The 12808-nt window shown below is 47.3% G+C and overlaps 5 protein-coding genes across 5 annotated transcripts; 1 reads left to right on the forward strand and 4 right to left on the reverse strand.

Annotated features, from left to right (window-relative positions):
* The first annotated feature begins 25 nt into the window (after nucleotides 1–25).
* Nucleotides 26–2204, forward strand: LY89DRAFT_7284 (uncharacterized protein). The gene has a single exon (XM_018219260.1). It carries the CDS (start codon nucleotides 258–260, stop codon nucleotides 1932–1934), a length of 1677 nt encoding a protein of 558 aa, XP_018078280.1. The 5' UTR covers nucleotides 26–257; the 3' UTR covers nucleotides 1935–2204.
* Nucleotides 2205–3669: 1465 nt separating this feature from the next.
* LY89DRAFT_7326 (uncharacterized protein) lies at nucleotides 3670–4765 on the reverse strand. Its single transcript, XM_018219701.1, has 2 exons — nucleotides 4055–4765; nucleotides 3670–4005 (listed from the first exon to the last, which is right to left on the reverse strand). The coding sequence occupies exons 1-2, from the start codon at nucleotides 4582–4584 to the stop codon at nucleotides 3756–3758; spliced, it is 780 nt and encodes a 259-aa protein (XP_018078281.1). The 5' UTR covers nucleotides 4585–4765; the 3' UTR covers nucleotides 3670–3755.
* A 696-nt stretch (nucleotides 4766–5461) lies between these two features.
* Nucleotides 5462–7790, reverse strand: LY89DRAFT_662708 (uncharacterized protein; the record flags this gene model as incomplete). Its single annotated transcript, XM_018212663.1, has 9 exons — nucleotides 5462–5632; nucleotides 5768–5815; nucleotides 5953–6148; nucleotides 6199–6308; nucleotides 6379–6481; nucleotides 6539–6797; nucleotides 6845–6917; nucleotides 7066–7622; nucleotides 7703–7790. The coding sequence occupies 9 exons, from the start codon at nucleotides 7788–7790 to the stop codon at nucleotides 5462–5464; spliced, it is 1605 nt and encodes a 534-aa protein (XP_018078282.1).
* Nucleotides 7791–8589: 799 nt separating this feature from the next.
* Nucleotides 8590–9367, reverse strand: LY89DRAFT_744475 (uncharacterized protein; the record flags this gene model as incomplete). Its single annotated transcript, XM_018221036.1, has 1 exon — nucleotides 8590–9367. Exon 1 carries the CDS (start codon nucleotides 9334–9336, stop codon nucleotides 8590–8592), a length of 747 nt encoding a protein of 248 aa, XP_018078283.1. The 5' UTR covers nucleotides 9337–9367.
* A 697-nt stretch (nucleotides 9368–10064) lies between these two features.
* Nucleotides 10065–12515, reverse strand: LY89DRAFT_7407 (DUF590-domain-containing protein). The gene is made up of 4 exons (XM_018220620.1): nucleotides 12052–12515; nucleotides 11572–12003; nucleotides 10943–11521; nucleotides 10065–10884 (listed from the first exon to the last, which is right to left on the reverse strand). Exons 1-4 carry the CDS (start codon nucleotides 12292–12294, stop codon nucleotides 10261–10263), a joined length of 1878 nt encoding a protein of 625 aa, XP_018078284.1. The 5' UTR covers nucleotides 12295–12515; the 3' UTR covers nucleotides 10065–10260.
* Between the last annotated feature and the right edge of the window lie 293 nt (nucleotides 12516–12808).

The raw sequence follows: 12808 nt of genomic DNA on the forward strand, positions 1-12808 counted from the left end.
GGCGCCACGCGATATGCAGTTCGCCTTGGAAATTCCAGACCGCTTATTGGGATCCATCTTGCATTGTGCTGTTTTCTGTTTCATGCAGTTTTCCTTCTAGAGCCTCGAACTTCAATTTGAATAAAACACTTTGGAAATTATATCTTCATTAATTGTGTTTCCTGTCTAGCACAAGGTTGTTCTCACACTCTTCATGACTCATCAAGACATGCCATTATCACCAATACAGGTTCGCCAAGGACGGATGTTGGTCGACGATGGCGGGTACTGAGAACATGCGATGGCCGCAGCCCCGCTCCCCAGAACAGCTGCGTGCGTTCTATTCGATTGCACTTCAATCCGACGACAATGACTCCAAAGTATCGGCGGAATACCATGAGTCACGAAGCGTTGCATCAAGCACTTGGTCTTCATCGGGCAGCGTTCGAGCTCACGCAAGTCGCTCTACTTCGATATTCAGTGGTCAGGCTCGCACTGGAAGTTCAGCTACGTCTGTCAGTGACAGCAGAACTATTGTCGCGTTGGCACCAAAGACGACTTACGAAGATACAACTGGCTTGTTGAGGTTACATGAGTGGCAGTGTTCCCACGCACCAAATTTCGAATCGGATGCAAATGAAACCAGTTTCGTCGCGGAAGGAATCGATACCGATGTTTCTTACCAATCGGAGAAGAATGAAGATGAGCCAGTAGGATATAAGTGGCGAGGTGGAAGAAGTCTGCCTCGTCTTCATCGTTGTCAAGTCCAAGATGAGACCAGCAAACATGATGCGGGGTCTGACCCAGTCATTCCGGTCTCTACACAGCCAGAACCAGCGGAGAAGTTCTGGTTGGACACTCTTCAAGAACACCCATACTGCAACCTCGATACCAAACGGAAACTTGGCCGCGTTGGCATGTGGGCCGTGAAGCGACGACGTCGAGACTTGAAGCTTGGTATTTCCAGTACGAAAGGAAAAGCAGACGTCGAAAGCGACACGAAGCTTGCTAAGGACAAACTTCTGGAAGATTCAAACTCGAGTCTGGACTCTGATGATGAAACTGTTCACATCGTCGATGATGTTGTTGAAGAAGTTGCGTCGCTTATGGGCTCATCGAACAGCAGGTTGAGGAGATCATATTCCAGACTCAGCAAACCAGGAAGCGCAGACCGGACGCTTTTGCTGAACCTTGGCGTGGATCCCAGCCTGAGAAGCTCTTTCGACTCTGCCTACGTTGACAACCCATCAATTCTGTCTTCGTCGACGAGTATAGGCACTTTGGAGTTATCAACCTGTGCAGACCTGAGAGATATGGAAGAAGATGGTCTTGCTACGCATGCTCCTCGAGTAACAGGCAATCATCAGCATGTGAACTCAACGTTGTACTGTTGTCTCTTCTGCTTAAAAGTTTTTGGATCTCAAGAGGTGTGGGAGGAACACGAACGCTCACAGCATGTTGCCATGCAAAAAGACTGGATCTGTATGCCTTGGGGTCCCATTGAGAGAAATGAAGATGGACATGAAGTGTGTGTATTCTGTGGTCTTGTTGATCCCGACTCATCACATTGCTCTGAGCATAATGATGAACCTTGTTGTCATACATCTGTTTCTCGCCGAACATTTGATTGCAAGGCAGACTTCCAAGAGCATCTCGAAGATGTTCACGACCAATTTATCATATCGGATTGCATGCGGAAATGGTCATTTGCTGCAGAAGATATTGATTGGTACTGGCAGTGCGGCTTTTGTGACCGGTCACTGGTCGGATGGGAGGACCGATCGAGACATATTGGACGTCACTTCAAGGAAGGACTTTCGATGGGCTCTTGGGATCCAGTTGTACCATCATGTCCAGTTGATAGAGGCACTGGGATCGTTGTTAGCTGGTCACCACCAATTCAAATGGATCGAAGGACGTTGTTAACTGTACAGTCAGAGTCCATTTCCAGGTAAGCCCACTATGATCGCTGAGCACATGATTTGATCTCTAACTCCGTTATTTTAGCCTTACTCTTGGCGACGGATCAACTTGTAAATACTGTACAGCGAAGTTTCTTGATGAAGAAGATATGGTGCGGCACGAGAAGCTCTGGCATTTACCCCGCGATTCTTGGCGCTGCCCCACCAAGAACGATATCAGAACAGCAACACATCTTCAGAATGGTCCACTCGCTGCATTTCTCTTTCCTAACGCCACGCCATCTTCTCTCTCAACTGAAGATGTTTGTCCGTATTGCTGCGAATACTCGGAGGATATTTTTTATGATCTTGATGAGGACATCGATGAGTGTGTTGCAGACTGGCAGGTGCGTATCGAACATCTGCAATCAGAGCATGGTTTCGATGACTGCCCTAATGACCTTGTATTCTACCGGCCGGATCAGTTCCTTCTTCACTTGGTTGGATGCCATAACATAAACCTCAGCAAGTGGACCAAGGGGATTATGATATCTTGTAAGAGAGGATCATCGGCATCAGCTGCGAAGGAGATCTCTCATGATTCTAATGGCGTATAATGTGTAAATAGGTATAATTGTTTGTAAGAGTAGGGTACAAGTCTGTCAGAAGACCATGCAGCTATGGAATTTCGGCTCGAAAAGTTCCGCACATGTAACATGAAATTCCTTTGCACATCTACCCCGCATTGCCATCTCTTGTGATCACTTTCAATAACCTAGCTCTTTCTCTTCCAACCTAATCTCATTCCTGAATCGGCACCCGGACTCCATCATACATCCAAGAAGATGCCCTTGGCAGAGCGTATAACTTTGTTGAAACTAGGTAACTAAACCAAGCCTATGCCAAAATGAGAGTTTAAAGACGGATGTCTTTCACGATCGATGGTCGATATGGCATGATGCTACCAACAGAATCGTTGTGGCAGTGGGCAAAGCTAAATAACTGTTTTAAGCCGTCGGAATAAACAAGATGAACGTGATGAATCGGGGAAATGGATCGACAGACTCGGTTTGCCCCCGCAGGTCTTGACTGAGTGTCGATCATGACGAGCTGGGAAAGCACCTTGAGTCGAGAGTTTCGTCACAGACAACAAAGCTATCAAAGTTGGATTTCTCTACTCAGTGAGGACAATTACTACAGTTTGCCAGTGGTAGATTCGGTTTCAGACTTGGCCAAAGGTTTTGTTGAAAGGCTTTAACCATGAGATCAGAGTTTGCAAGATATGACTAGAGCAACGAAGGAATAACATAATATACGACTACCTTAAATGGTAAGAAATATATGACTTCAAAGCAGTAATCGCGACTTTGATTCCTTTTCCTCTTCGTTCCCGGACGAACTGTTATGGCAAGCTTTATCAAGTGTCTGAAAGCGAGCAATACGCATTGGAGATTGATCGAGACTTGAAGAGACACTTGTCTTGATTGGAAGCTTCTCAACCACTTGCATATTTCCAACCACTTTATATTTCAAATTCGAGCAGCTGCTCGGAAGGCTCCCTCTGGTTGGGCATCAATTAGATTAAGCGCCCTGATGGTCCGGGATTATCCGCACTACCACACCTTTTACCCCTCAACGTTCTTTACATCTTTCACTTTCTTCTTTGATATAATACGCACAAGTGTCATAGTGAGGAGAATATAAATAGTCGTCGTTTCCCATCGAGCAGAATATTGTACAAAGCGCAAGACGCTTCAGCTTTTATGACCAGTGTCGTACAAGGTATAACCCGCAACTACTTTTGTCTATCCCAATGCACTCCCTCTAAGTATATAACGTATTGGTTGTTAGAAACCTCAAAGTTTGAGCTTCTCTTTAGATCCTGAACTTCTGCGCTGCCACGACCTGGATTTCATCCTTGAGAAGCGCAGGAACCACCTCGATATATCCTTCCTCCTCCGTCGAGCCGAATTCCCAGGGCGAAGGATGGTTTTCTATATCTCGACGCAGCTTGTTGCCAAGTTTGCATATGCTTCTGAGACTGTCGAGTCTGTCGTTGTCCGAGTTTGCATATACTTCGAGATCCTCTGATAGATCGTGCGCGATATTTGTAGTATCTGGCGCGCTTCGTTTTGTCAGTTGACTTAAGCTCTGCTGCAGGATTTTGGATGTACCTGTCACTTCCGACCATCACGATATCATTTATTAACCTCTGAATGATGAATCTGCGAAGGGCGTGGTGCCTTGTCCGTGGGTCGTCTAAATCCTCTGAGATGCCGGAGTTTGCTGAATCCAGCAGCGGGTAGTAAAAATTGACGACGTGCTGATCGATCAGTGTACCTAATTCTCCGAGTCGTCGAACTATTGTTTTGTCTTCTGTGTGTCCGTGTTCCTGGATGGTTGGAATATCCCGTCTGGTTCGGTCTCTATTGTGAGGTTGATGAGAACTCCGCCTTCCACCAGCCGACGAGCTTTCAGGTCGATGTCTTCGCTCTGATTCCGGTCTTCGATGCGATTTAGGCCTGGTATCTCCCGATGAAGTTTGAGAACGATGCTTAGTTCGGGGACGTTCTGTCCCTGTAGGGGGGCGGGCAGCCGTACGCGGTCGAGCAGAAGACTCGACGCGGGGGCGCTCGAGCTCAATGTTCACTGGAACCGATGGCGGCCCTGAGGGCTCGTCTGATGTGCCCCCAGGGCCACACATCGATTCCAAATTACTCGTCTCGTCCTTTAAGACGCCGGTGCTGGTACTTCTCAGGGCATTCGTTATCTCCAACAAGCCTCATAAGGAAGGGTTGTCGTTGTGCTATCATTGCTAAGCGGCGACGCCCTTTCTTTATAAAGAAAAAAGGCTTATCAATTTGCCAGATGTATGTCTCACAAGGAGATTAAATTTTGAGACTTTTTCGAGGTCGATTCTTCTCGCTTATTCTCTGATGATGTAGGACAAAAGTTTTCTGAATCGCTTCGAATTCGAAATTAAATTGAAGGATTTTTTTCTTCTGATTAGGTGTCGGCTGCGGCCCGGGTCGTATTCCGGTACCCTATGCCCTGGTACGTTGGAGCTTTAATTTAGAGTTGGCAGTAGCTGTGGATAGGGGCTGATTCGAAACCCGATGCGATCTATGCGTCTATCAGTTAGTTATGAGTTTGTTGAGGAAAATGCTTGAAGGGGAGGCATCTATCCGTGTTGAATGAGTGGGCTGCTGACCCAACGAAGGCTTGTACTCTTCATGTAAGTCGTTTTGCGTGGCCGGTCGCAAAGTAACCTTATTGTACTCCATTCGCGATTTGGAATTCCACGCGTGTGCTTCCAATTCCAATATCATGGTCACAGAACCACTATCGTGATTCCCGGTTGCCGCGGTCTTCGAGATTTATTGCTTTCGGCTCTCACACTTTTTGGTTTTCTAGGGACGCCCACTCGCGTGGGGTGAGAGCTGCTCGCTGACGGTGCGATGCATGATTCCATGCGTTGCCCAATGAATCAAAGCACCTCCAAGTCTATTGTCGCCGAATTCAATCATCAACGGTGCCGCTTGCTAATCCCAAGAAAATCTGACGAGAGCACAGATGCCCCGTTAAGGCTTGGTATCATCTCGGGAGCTCGGACGCCAATCAATCGAGGCCATCGAATTCATCTCCGAGTGCGGACGGAGATACACTTTCGAAGAATGGTACGGAGTAGTACAGCATCGTGATCCCAGGTACCAGTCCTTGGCAGCAGCATCATCATCAATCAATTCATGAAGCTAACCGTTCCTCATTATTGGAATTCCCGTTATGGTGCAGATGCCGTGCAAGGAGACGGCTGATTTGTTGAGAGGAAATTGCAGATACGCGGGCATCCATCGTTGAAGAGGGGATGCCATTGCGATTGGGCACACCTTACCACCACAGCTCGAATCATTCCCGCTTGGGCAAACTTCTATGTTCTAATGGAAAGATCAGAATAACAACTTGCAACCGATATAGATAGGTTGTCGGGATGATTCATCTCTCGTTCTGGCATATAGCGCTACATGCTTGTGCCATGTCAACCAGCATTGACCATGTTTTTATCGCGTCTTACTCTATTGCGAATGGGCTTATTCCATCTGAGTTGCCCTATCTTGAAAAACTGAGCATCGTTCTTCTCATCAAATATTTCTTGGAACAACGAGCGGTATGGCCGTCTCGGTTCACTCCTTTGACACGAAGTATCGAGAAGCTCTTGGGCTCTCTTCTGTAAGCGGTCGATGACCAAGCCCTTGCACACGGTGAGAGGTCTACGATGTAAGTCGAGGTCTCAAAGAAACGCTAGGTTTTTCAAACGTACCCATCTTCGGGGTGCAGAGGAAAGAGTGTCTTGACTTCATTGTATCGGCGGGCGATTTCGTCTTGAACATATCGGGACGAGCAGAACTCTCCATTCAGAATAAGGTAAGACTGTAATTACGGTATTTGAATATCGGTTGCATAGGGTATGAATAATTACGGGAGCAATGTGATTACTTACCAGGTTTTTATCAGGGATGTACCACTTGAGATATGCAATTTCATTGTCAATGAACTCGAAAATCTTGACAAGCTGTTCGTCAAACATAGCTTTAAGCTCTTCACTATGGGTGGATCAGTCATGCATGGTTCTTAAGATTGTGTGAATCCGTGTCGCTTACTGTGTCAGTTCTATTCTTTCGAGCAACTGCGGCTCCCCTGGATCTTCTGGGCCCTCTGGCGGCACTGATACCTCAAATCGCGAAATCGGAAGCGCTGCTGGTGTACCAAAGGCATGTTTAACGACTTGGAAGCTGTTTCTCATGATTTGGTGGGCTCTATGCTGCGGTAAATGTGGATATGTGAGCCTAAGCCTGTCTAAGATTCTCGTGGCATATCTCTCAAACAGATCGTCGATGTTGAGAGAGCCAACAGGAAGAGCTATACAAACTTAATGGATGATTTGAAGGGTGTAGAGTATTGCATACCTTTCGGTTGATCGAGATTATCGAGTTGAACAGCCTCGTCCGTAACCTTGACCACCTGCATAGCACCCATATCCTACGAGTCATTAGTGAGGGACATGATAAGATGGAATAAGTAGTAGATACAGTGGTTGCACCTCCTAAATCGCAAACAATGAAGATTTCCCCTTCCTAAACTTTATTTTAGCGTACAGCACAAATTGAAGAGCCAGAGTTATCCAAACCTTGAATCTAAATTTGTGCTGCTTAACAGTAAACACTGCTGATGCTTCCGCTTCCGTCAGTTGCATGACAACGCTCTCGTTACCATGGGCAAATCCAACCTCTTCCACAATATCGCGGAACATTTCGATCAGCTTGTCATTATCCGCCCAAGGTGTAGGGATGCTGAAATTGTATTCAACTTTGGTGAGTTCGAGGTCCACATTCCATCCATCCTCAAGGCAGTGAACAATATGTTCGTGTAAAGCTCGCAAAAAGTCCCCATACCATAGTGCCACATCATCAACGGTCCCAGGAGCAGCATCAAAGTTCCCCTCGAACTCTTTCCTGAAGTAATCTCGGTCCAGGAGGAACTTAAACAGGTCTTTGACAGCCATGGCAGGTCCAATTTTATCAACCTCCGGGCATCCAAAGCCCCATGAGTCAATGGAAGCTTTTCCAGCTTCATAAGCAACCTTTGTGGGTACTTTATTGACGACAGTAGGCCGAGATCCAGGCCTCATGGGCCATTTCTGGATGACATTAAGCATAGGACAAAGGTCGGACCATACTGCAACGCCTGCATCGACATTTAATCAGCTCTATGCAACACAACAGTAAGTTACGTAGCATTGTGTAGGTGTAGATAATAGTAAATACCTGTACATGTCATCCCGATCTCTATTCCAACGATCACATTCTTCGGTGTTAGTAGTGGCTGCGACAGTGGCCCACCGAGATGATCCATCCTTGAGAATTGGTCAAAGTGATCGTGTGTTAGCAAAAGAAGAATTCTTTTTTCGACTTATCATCAATGAGCAATAAGGCTGAGGTTCTGTGACTCCACTGTCGTGGCTTCCCACAATTGGCCCAGCCACCAATTGTACAGAAATCTCTAGAAGTTCTCTATTCTTAGTGGAAGTTTGAACTTTACATTACATATTACTTCTCACGACATCTCACCAGACTATGAGATGTCAAGGATTATCAAGATTGAAGTCCAATACAACGCATGTGATCGTGAGGCTTGTGTAACTCGAGACAAGAGATCACATCTCATCACTTACGCACCACACTAGACTTTCAGCATAGCCAAAACTTCTGGAGATCGTCCTTATTTAGTCATATATAGTAGTTTTAATTAACTCCTTTGAGCATTTACCAACATCTACAATGCGAAGTATAGCATTAATCCATCTTTGCAGTGGCTTTGCGACAAAGGTCTACTGGATGCGAGGGTCTATTCAACCTAGACGAAGAGAGATGCAGTACGCTGTCTCTGGCTTCCTGGGACTGGTAATGGATTGGTGAGACACGTTACAACGTATTGGAAAGAAGAACTTCATTGTCTGGTTGGCGGGAAGAGAATGAAGTAGCTACAAAGCCCCTCCTTAGTCAATTTACAGACACCAGAAATCCGTCCCTCGCTTCACTCTCAGAAACGTTCTCTGACCTAGGGTGACTCGCCTACCAGCTACTCTGTTATCTCCTAGATGCAATTAGCACGATCCGTCCCATCAAAAGCAGAGAGTGTATACCTCAAGGACTCAAGAATTTTGACGGTACTCAATAGGAGTAATCGCCCGCAGCACCGTAAAGCCTCCCTGCTCTCTCATCTCGTGTATATCCTCATTTGTAATCCTAAGTCTACCCTTCTTCGCCTCACCATTCTGTAGTCGTACATCCAACTTCAAATCCTTTCCAGGGTGAGCATCATTGCGGACCAGCTGACCGGATTGTTTCTTCTTATCGTACACCAAGAAGTGACGGGGTACGCCGGCGCAGCATGTACCAGGTACGACCATCCAGACGAGCGCAAGGTCGGTAATCCAGTAGCACGCCATGATGCCGCCTGATATGGAGAGAGGGAAAGCCCCCAAGAGGTAGGATCGAGCAATGAGGCAATTCAAGCAGTAGAGAGCCAGCTTCAGAACGGTTTTGTTCTGGTTTGCGGCGACGTCGGAGTTGGCCTTCAAGAACTCCCATCCCGTGGTCTCGGCGGTGCCAAAGAAGTAGAGAGCATGGAGTAGGAAGAGGAAGAGTTGGATTAGGTAGGGGAGAGAGAAGAACGAGTATTTGTACATCGAAACAGCAAACAATGCGGTAGCGAGGGAGTTGAAGAGCCCGCAGATTACTTGGACCATCATAATGGTGACGACACGCTGGACATCTCCTTGATTCGACGAGAACATCTCCGCGACGTCGACGTGGCAGTCGTTCCAAAGACGTTCGAGGCGTGTTGCGAACATGGTCCTTCGATGTGGAGGATGTTGTTGACGTTTGTTGAGTTGCATGTTAGAATCGAATGTGACAAAGTCGGGAAATTTCCTCTCAGCTGATGATGCGCTAAAGTAAGAGTTCTCGTTATCCCTCCTTTTGAACATACAAGTTAACACTACGCGCTGTGTGACAACAAAGAACATTCAAAGGCCATGTCCCGATATACTTGGACCAACATAAATTCTGGACTAATCAAGAGCCCAGAAGACTCTTCGTTTGCGTTAGAAGCGCAACTGAACGTACACTACCTACTCTGTCTGACGCTGGTCGAAAGGTTACCAACGTCTACATTTTTAACAATTCCTCTACCATGAAAGCTACGAAAACCAGTCTTACACCACAGGAGACATTACGCCGATCCAAATTATGTCTCGATTCACAAAGATCCACCAGCTCACAAAACCCCAATGCAACAGTTTATCATATCTTCCTCAACCGATCAAACAATCTAACTCACACCACAGCACTCCAGTCTCCAACGCCCAAACTCCCAATCCCCAGAGCTCTCCAACAGACCTCACAAGTCAACTCGCACAGCACTGGATAACCCTCCCCATCCCTCGCATACCTATCCCGGAAATGAACAGAACAAAAATCCAACAACTCTTTGAGCTCCTTCAAACAATTTCGAAGTTCTTGTGTCCTCTGTGGAGACTTATGGCTTCAGGCATTTGAAGCGCGGTCGGCGCGACCAGCGCAGCCAGCGCAACCCGCACAACCAGCGCAACCAGCGCATATTGCGCCATCCGCGCATTTCGTACCCCAATCCACGTGGACAACGGCGATGCGAGACGGTTAAGGGAAAGTGGATAGAGCAGCATGGAAGAGAAAGAAGGACAAAGAAAAAGTATAGGGGTCATTTGTGCAGCTTGCAGTGCGTAGCGACATTTGTAGTACCTCACAGAGAAGTTCGGAATTTAGCGAGCCTGCCAGGGGATTCATGATGGTTTCTTCTTCTCCTGCGGAGCCTCTTGCCTCATGATATCTCGTCCCATCTTCAAACACTTCTCAACCCCGCTATCCTTCTTCGCTGAATCAAGCCCAACGTTCTCATCACGACAGCCAATTGTCGTTAAGACCTGACTATCCCGCTTCTTCCCCTTCTTAGACCTCTTCCTAGCAGGCTCCGCACCTCTAACCTTCATCGCCTTCTCCAACAACTCTCTCCTGGCCAAAAATTGCGCCCTTCGTTCCTGCAACAGACCCTTACTTTCCAACTGCCTGATTCCATACCTCACGAATTCCCTGACTCCAAAGTAGAGTTGCTCACTAGCGATGATGGTCGCCAAGAACCCCCAGCTCCTCATCCTCCACATCACAGACTCGGAGTCCGCTTCGCCTGAGAAGAGGAAGATCAAGGCTGCGGTATTGATGCTACCTAGTCCAGTGAGGAAGCCGAGGTTCGAGAGCCAGGGGCCAATGGTGTCGGAGCGGTGAGGGACGGGACGGCGCATGTCGAAGCAGATTTTCACGGCGTCGGAGCGCAGCTCGATCCAATTGTTTACCAGGAAGCATAAAGGCGTCAGTGGCCAGACGATGGAGAAGTTTGTTAGGTATCCGAACTGTGTTTTGTTAGGTTCTGAAGTATCGATTGAATGAGGAGAGGGAAAGGGGACTGACCTGCATACACATCTCTCTAAGGTCTGTATTCACATCATATTCCTCCAGCTCAATCTCGTTTCTCACTCGCGTCAGGAATACCGCTTCGTCCTGCAAGTCGTTGACAGTGTGCACAGACTTTTTCGCAGCGTGCTTCGTCGAAAAACTGGGACGAGATTTTATATAGCTCGCCCATTTATGTTTCGCATACGGAACAACGACTTCGAAGAATTGGTCAATGATCTGTGCCGTAATGCCAAAGTATATAACCTCTTTTCTAAGTCGCCATTCATCGACTTGAAAGGACATCGAGGGCTTGACGGGATGGAGAGGATCATTTGCATATTTATGCGCAAGAAAGTCCAAAACGTCCAGGTATGGAGCCATGAGAGGTCCGTAGGGAATGTAGACAAAAGCAGTGAGAAAGACAGGCAGGTATCCAGTGATCAGGTTGAAAAGAAACGTTTTCTGAATGAGGGCTGCTTCGTGAGAGTCTGCGGTAGGGTAATTCTCGAAGTCTGTCAGTCTGATGGCAACTTTTTCCAGGATGCCTGTCAAGCTGGGTTCTAGGGTTGCAAGTAGTCCTGTAGGTAGATAGACCTGAATATTTGAATAAATAATTGAGAAAATTATGTGTTGGGCTAGCTTACCAGAATACTCTTGAATGGTCCATCGTACACCTCAGAGATGAAGATCTCAATCCCAAAGCAGAGCGTTATGAGAAATCCGAGAGCCGTTCCAGCCACAAGAGCAAATGGAATCTGCAGAGCTTGTCTAGCCAACCTCTTGTATGGTGAGAATACCTTCACAGTCTCTCCCGTAATGAGATCTTTAGTCTCACGCTCCGACTTAAACTCTGGTCTGACATGTTGAATGGTTGATACGCCGTGAACTCTCCAGTGGACCGCGAGATCGACTTCTTGAAGCGTCCAATATTCCACAAATATGACAGACCAAAGACAAGTTATGAAACCCAAGGCAATCGAGAAGGACGGGAACACGAAGTATGCGATGGAACCCAGGATAGCCGGCAGAAGGAGAAATGTAAAGTAGGATTGGAGGAAAGCGAAATAGAAGCCGATCTAGAAGTAGATTAGCTTAAGCTTGGCGGTACTCATACTTGTACTTGCCTTCTCCCCATAATGATCGCGTATCTTCGTCAAATCCTCGACACTCAAAACGTACTTCGTACTCCATTCCTTCAGCCATCGTTTATTAAACTCTTGATCGTGCAATGGTAAGAGAGCATCCACCGCCTCCCAATCACCTCCATTGGGTGTTGTACCAGCCCCGCCCTTATCGCATGGAGATGTGATGAGGTTATACACGATCCGCAAACGCTCGGCCTGTGTCAACACCGTCGAATCAAGCATGGCTTGCGCATCCTGCTCTGGAGCCGTATGGCAGACACCATATAGCCAGTCCTGGACCCTATGAAGAGTCCTTAGCACATCTCCCCACCAAGAACCATGTGTCGATCATTAGAACCTCGAGTTGTAGACTGCGTCGACCAGATCCTTCTCCGACGCAAGCTTCACGAACAAGATGATGGACGAGTTATCACCATCCCGAGCTTCGACACTCAAACCGACATCATGGAGGGCCTCGACGAGCTTCTCGAACCGAACTTCGGACTTCGATGTGTCTGCGAATGAGGGCCGTCGTCAGTGCCAAGATTTCATGGGTTTATTCCGGTCGTGATACTGCCCCAACGTCAAAGTCAACGTACCTTCATCGTCGTACCGAAATCTGACCACGAAATCGGCATCAATGGTTCTTCCCATGTCGCACAATGGAGTGATGCTAGTGCCTCAACTACCGGGCAGACGAACTGCGAGTGTTGCAGAGAATGTTTGAAGGCTCCATTCGACATGACGCAAATCTTTT

The sequence above is a fragment of the Mollisia scopiformis genome (assembly GCF_001500285.1).
Source record: "Mollisia scopiformis unplaced genomic scaffold LY89scaffold_1, whole genome shotgun sequence".
In the NCBI taxonomy this organism is placed as follows: domain Eukaryota; kingdom Fungi; phylum Ascomycota; class Leotiomycetes; order Helotiales; family Mollisiaceae; genus Mollisia; species Mollisia scopiformis.

Excerpts from the sequence above, each read along its gene's own strand:
- LY89DRAFT_7284 (XM_018219260.1), top strand. The coding sequence starts at position 258 with ATGGCGGGTACTGAGAACATGCGATGGCCGCAGCCCCGCTCCCCAGAA.
- LY89DRAFT_7326 (XM_018219701.1), bottom strand. The coding sequence starts at position 4,584 with ATGTGTGGCCCTGGGGGCACATCAGACGAGCCCTCAGGGCCGCCATCG. Across the intron at positions 4,006-4,054 it reads GTGATGGTCGGAAGTGACAG|CGCGCCAGATACTACAAATA; the intron begins GTACATCCAAAA and ends GACAAAACGAAG.
- LY89DRAFT_7407 (XM_018220620.1), bottom strand. The coding sequence starts at position 12,294 with ATGCTTGATTCGACGGTGTTGACACAGGCCGAGCGTTTGCGGATCGTG. Across the intron at positions 12,004-12,051 it reads GCGATCATTATGGGGAGAAG|ATCGGCTTCTATTTCGCTTT; the intron begins GCAAGTACAAGT and ends ATCTACTTCTAG. Across the intron at positions 11,522-11,571 it reads GACCATTCAAGAGTATTCTG|GTCTATCTACCTACAGGACT; the intron begins GTAAGCTAGCCC and ends TCAAATATTCAG.